The sequence below is a fragment of the Solanum stenotomum genome, chromosome 4, assembly GCF_019186545.1.
Source record: "Solanum stenotomum isolate F172 chromosome 4, ASM1918654v1, whole genome shotgun sequence".
NCBI lineage: Eukaryota > Viridiplantae > Streptophyta > Magnoliopsida > Solanales > Solanaceae > Solanum > Solanum stenotomum.
This window is the reverse complement of record NC_064285.1, coordinates 63,563,349-63,569,348: the sequence shown is the minus strand read 5'-3', so window position 1 is coordinate 63,569,348 and position 6,000 is coordinate 63,563,349. Positions and strand designations below refer to the sequence as shown.

The following is a 6,000-nucleotide window of genomic DNA, read 5'->3' as shown; positions in this document are numbered from 1 at the left end:
ATATATTACAATTTTTGAGTTAGTTCAATAATTTACGCTCTAAATATCAGTTATTATAGATTAGGACTTGTTTCTAATCGATTTAGACGTAATTCATATACTCATTTTTTATCTGACACATTCAAATTTAGTCCAATTCGCTTATTTATATGAACTCTATTTTGGTTTTAGCTGCCCAAAATGTTACTAATTTTCTTCAAAGACTCTTCTTTTACTCTTGTGTTTCTTTATAATAAAGTTTTCATCCAATTGAAAGAAACCAATTCATACTCAAACTCACACCAGTGTTGAATAGTAAACCCTCATATATCAAAGAAGTAAATAAAGTGTAATATAATGGACTTGTAATAGTAAAAGATGTCCTTTTTCTTCCAAAAATAAAGGCAGGGACAAAAAAAGGTGTGTTGAAATCATGTTACACAACAAATTTATGGCGACTCACCAAAATTATTAGGATTTGGTCGTCAACTATGGACAAAACTACCAAGGTGGAGTATGATAGGGCCAGAGAGAATTTTTGGTACTGGAGCGTTGAAATACATAGAGATCGGAAAGAATAAAACGATGAAGGTATTTTACTAGGTTGATACTAACACTGAGAGATGAAAGCTAGGAGAGCGAAGCGATAAAATATCTTAATAATTCTAGTCATAAATGATGGATACTGAGCGTTGTGTGTATCGATCCATGTAATGTTATAGCTAACGCGCTAAATATACCACATGAGAAATACATTATTAGGATTTGGTGGTCAAGTACGGACAATTGTGAGAATTTGTAATAAGATTATAATTTGATGAATTTTATAACGATCATGGCATAATGGCCAATTTCAAGAGATCGTTGAAATTTGTGACAAGATAACTTAACGAATTTTATAATAATCCGCTAAAATCACAAAGATTCGATGGCAATTTTTGGCCAAGAATCAGTGGCGGCTCAATGCTTATAAAAATTAGGCATATGCCTTAGCCCCAATTTTAGGGAGCCTCTAATTTTTACCACAATAAATTATGTGTTAATTTTTTTTATAGAAAAAATTAATTATCTAAGATAAATGTATTTTTCTTAAAATATATATATATTATTTTATTCTCCTTAACCTCAATTAAATAGAAGAAATCCAGAAAAATGTTATTTTGTCTTTTCACATTCTCTTCACTAACTCTCGCATTGTAATTTTCTAGACCCCTTTTATGCTATATGTAAGTTAGAGCTCTATCAAAAATATGAATCAATAGTAAAAATCATGTTTTGGATAAAGTGAATTACAAGTCTGTTTAGATTGAATTATTTTATGTGTTTTTAAACAAAAAAGAAGAAGCTTATAAGCAAATTTGTCAACTTATTACTTATAGAATAATGTTAACAATTTATATAATAATTGCTAGCTAAAAGATTTTAGGCTTTTAATTGAAATTTCGCTTTAGGCCTCCAAGTACGTTGAGCCGCCCTTGCCAAGAATCTATGCTATTTCTATTAAAACTTGTTAAAATGAAATCAAAATTTAAACAATGATACTAAAAGATCCTATTTGGTCCAAATCACCCCAATTTCTTACATGATTTTCCCCCTTATTTTTACTTAAATTTATGTCCAAATGCATTGCTTAAATATAATTATTCTACAGATTCACATGGGATGATGATGATAGGTATTTGATTACTATATTAATTTTATATATCATGATAATAGGTAGATTTAATTTTATAGTCCTTTAATTAAAAAAATAGTTTTATATTATTTATATAAAATAATCTTTATTTTTAAACGTAAAAATTTTAAGATCACTTTTTTCTATTCAATTATAAGTGGTCATAACAGATCATTTTCTTATTACGGCGTCTAAAATGTTATAAAATTTTAGTAGTATATATATATATATATATATTTGAAATGCAACTATTTTAAAATACATTAATCCCCACTAAACCAAATCTGAATGGGAACACTAATATTTTGTTTAATAAATGAATGGTCCTAATTATTCAAGCTGATTAAGCATACAATTAATAAAATACGAGAAGGTTCACTAGGTATAAAAATAATAAAATTATAGTAACAAACACTTGAAATGAGGACAACTTTATACATACACAAATTTTGAGGCGGCGCTCCTAATAAAATTTTCTTCATATCTAGAGTTTGAATTTGAAATTTCTAGTTAAGAGTAGAGTAATTTTACCATTTCACTATAAATCATTTTAGCTTTTGGAGTATCGTCTTTAATAAAAAATATTTTATCTAATATAGATTTTTGAATGAAAAATTAAATTCATCGAGCTCCAAAATAAATATAGCGGGAAATAAAGGAAATGCAAGTTTTTGCATGTCTTTTTTGAATATTAAACTAAAACTATCACCACGTGGTATCTATTTGTTTTACAACCAATTGTCACCAATTTTATTTTATTTTTAATATCATTTCAAGAATATTTGTTTCTATAAATAACCACTCCATTACTACTCTACTTTGCAATTAATTCTTTAATTTCTTTCTTGCCTTAAAGTTTGTATTTTCTTCATTTGTTCTTGTCTTTAGTTTGTTTGTTAATTTCATATTTAGTGGAAGAATATTATGGAAAATCCATTGCATTTAAAGTCATTAAATCACATATCAATAGTTTGTAGATCAGTTGAAAAATCTCTTGATTTTTACCAAAATATTCTTGGATTTTTTCCAATTAGAAGACCTGGTTCTTTTAATTTTGATGGAGCTTGGTGAGTACTAATTAATTAATCAAATATTAATTAAGATACTAATTAAACATATTGATTAACTATTAATTATGACATTTTTCAGGTTGTTTAATTATGGAATTGGCATACATCTTTTGCAATCTGAGGATCCAGAGAATATGCCCAAGATTAACATCATTAATCCAAAGGATAATCACATTTCCTTTCAGGTTCACAACTTTCCATCACTCTTTCATCTCTAACAACATCAACATATTCAACGTAATCACATAAATTATCAGGTCTGAATCGAGTGAGGTATACACATATCAACTTTATCTGGTTCCTACCTTGTGTGACATAGAGGATGTCAGATAGACCCTCGGCTCAAGAATCACTATTGACCTACATTTATTTTCAATTTAAAATGAACCGCCAAAACATATATAAATTATTACTTCTTATCTCATTTTTTTTTCTGTCACTATAGTTCGAAAAAAAATGTCTCAAAATATTTATCACTTTAGGAATTCGAGATTAAAGTTAATTATTGTTTCCAACTCTATATATCGTATTAAAAAAGAATTTATGGTTCTCTTGTATTTATTGTTTTCTTAATAAGCATGAAATAAGCTAAAACGATAGTTAAAATTATTATATGAGATTTATGACTTTCATATATACCCATTTTGAAGAAAATAACATATAAAAATTAAACTGCATCTTTTTTATGAACCTTCCCTTGCCATCATACCAAGGTTAAATATGAGAAATATATTATAACAACCCATCACATCTCTAGTAGATCAATGGTGTATGTAAAATTTTTCATAAATATAATCGATTTATGATTACTATATACATCAAAGCAGTGACAAATGTAGAATTTTATATAGATGATGTTGATCTACATATCATTACTATATACATCATTTTAAATTGGCCAAAAAAAGTAAAATACATACATAAATAAAAAGGAGTATTAATTACCTTAGTGGCTTATTGGGACATAACATATGATTGTCATGTTTTCTAATTTGTTACCAAATCTCTATATGAGAACCATTATTTTGTGTTAATTAGACTATAGTAAATTACTTACTAATTACTACGCAAAATATCATAAGTCTGGTGCATTAAACTTTTGTTATAGACAATCTATTTAAGCAAAAGTCTGACCATATATATATAGTCGATAGACCAAATATGATTTGACTTTTCTCTATAATGAGAACTTAGTGCAACGAGTCGATATGTTTGTTGATTGCAGTGTGAGAGCATGACAATGGTAGAAAATAGGCTAAAAGAGATGGAAACAGAGTATATAAAGTGCAGAGTTGAAGAAGGTAACATCTACGTTGATCAAATATTCTTTCATGATCCCGATGGCACGATGATCGAGATCTGTAACTGCGATAACTTGCCGGTGATTCCACTTTCCGGCGGTGAAACAGTTCTCCGGCCATGCTCAACTCTCCAATGCACCATGCAGCAAAACAAAATTCAACAAATGGTCTAGTAAAAAAAAAAATCGTGAAAAAAGGTTCAAATTTACCCCTCCTTTTTTATCATTCGAAGTTGCTCAATTTTGCCCTTTATTATATTTTTGGTCAACTTATGTACAATCGTCTCGTATTTGCTCTAGCCGTTAACGAAGCTCTAACATAAAATGAGTGGACTTACATGTCTAAATATTTCTTTTATAAAAGTCACAAATAACCACTTTTCACCTTAGTAATTGAAAGATATTATTGTTGAAGTTTAATTTCGTGATAATAACTATCTATTTTTTTAATTACAAGACTGAAAAGTGACTAGCCGATGCTATTATCACAAACATTTCAAGAAATTTACCCCCGTTTTTTTTTATTATGATTTAAAATTATCCTCATGTTGGAGCTCCGTTAAGGATCAAGAACAATTTTTTTTTTAATAACAGAATAATATAAGATAAAATATTAAAGGATAAGGGCAAAATTAGTTGATTTTGGTTAATACAAAAAAGGTTTAACCTTTTTTCTTATTTGACATTTTGCAGGAGCATGCATTTTTTCAAGAAAATGTTTTCCTTCGTATCGAACACGCTCTTGGTGTTCAATATATGTATATTGAATCCTTTTTGTACTTTTGTGTATCATATTCAGTGAGTGCAGGTTTTTTTTTTTTTTTTTTTGGATAAATAGGATGTCTGCTTTTTTGGTCTTGTTTTTGTTTACATTTGAAAGTGTTTAAAAATTTCAATAATCTACATGTTTTTCCAAGGTAACGTGTTCAAATGTGTGATCATCTAGTGTATATATATAAAATAAAATTAATATTATTTTTATCATCAAATAACAATATAAAATACTAGTACTTAAATATGGATTGATGAACTATTATATTAGCAAAATGTGGCAATAGCAATTGTCCACGCATAAATATGTAATTAAATGTCTACTTCAAATAATGCATTCACATCACATCAATATAATGGATATGCATTTGTGACAATAAAAAACTTACAATAATCTGTGTAATATCAATTTCCAACCATTGGTTGCCACTTCATGTCTCAATCTTTGTGTATTATGCATTTTAGCCATTAATTGAATTAATAACAAAGGGCCAAAAGAAACAAACAACAAATTGGATTTAATTGAAGGTATATATATATCAAGGAAGACAGAAGATAACATCAAAAAGGTATAAAAACAATGAAAGACTAATGCTTAAATAAATACGGATATAAAATTTGAAATTTATGATCCATTCTTATATATAGCAATTTTGATTTATTATTATAATAAAAATAATTAAATTTACAGTCAAATATTAGTAATAATATGATATTGTATTTATATAAATCCGTAACCAACCTTCTAGATCTGCTATTAGTCCAAATCCCATAGTAGAGACATGCAAAAAATGACAGATGAATGATTCTTCATCATTTGCACAAATATCAATGGCAAAGTTATATGATATTTGTGTTTGTTGAAAAAAAATAGATATCAATGATGTGTGCTAGAGTAATCGAGGTGCGACTACGATCCTTTGCTAGGACAACGTCTAGGTTCTAAAGAAAAATATAACATGATATCTCACACGAAATAAATCCTTAACCCTTACTCTTACTTAGTTGGACTATACTCTTTAGAATGTTTTGATGATTTATGACAAATATCAAGTATATAAGTAGTAATTTTAAATCTAGAGGTAAATCATGTTCTCTCGCATAGGGTAGAGTCAATGTATTGATTACTGGTTTAATCAAACTTTAGTAGCTTTGATAATTCGATATTTATCTAAAGAACTTTATTGAATATACATATACAAATT

General features: G+C 27.7%; 2 protein-coding genes across 2 annotated transcripts in view; one reads left to right on the top strand and one right to left on the bottom strand.

Moving 5' to 3' along the window:
- LOC125863364 (uncharacterized) overlaps positions 1–6,000 on the bottom strand; it is a 315,246-nt gene that overhangs the window by 21,952 nt on the left and 287,294 nt on the right. The window lies entirely within an intron of this gene.
- On the top strand, positions 2,476–4,301 carry LOC125863367 (glyoxylase I 4-like). The gene is made up of 3 exons (XM_049543557.1): positions 2,476–2,721; positions 2,804–2,909; positions 3,950–4,301. Exons 1-3 carry the CDS (start codon positions 2,579–2,581, stop codon positions 4,196–4,198), a joined length of 498 nt encoding a protein of 165 aa, XP_049399514.1. The 5' UTR covers positions 2,476–2,578; the 3' UTR covers positions 4,199–4,301.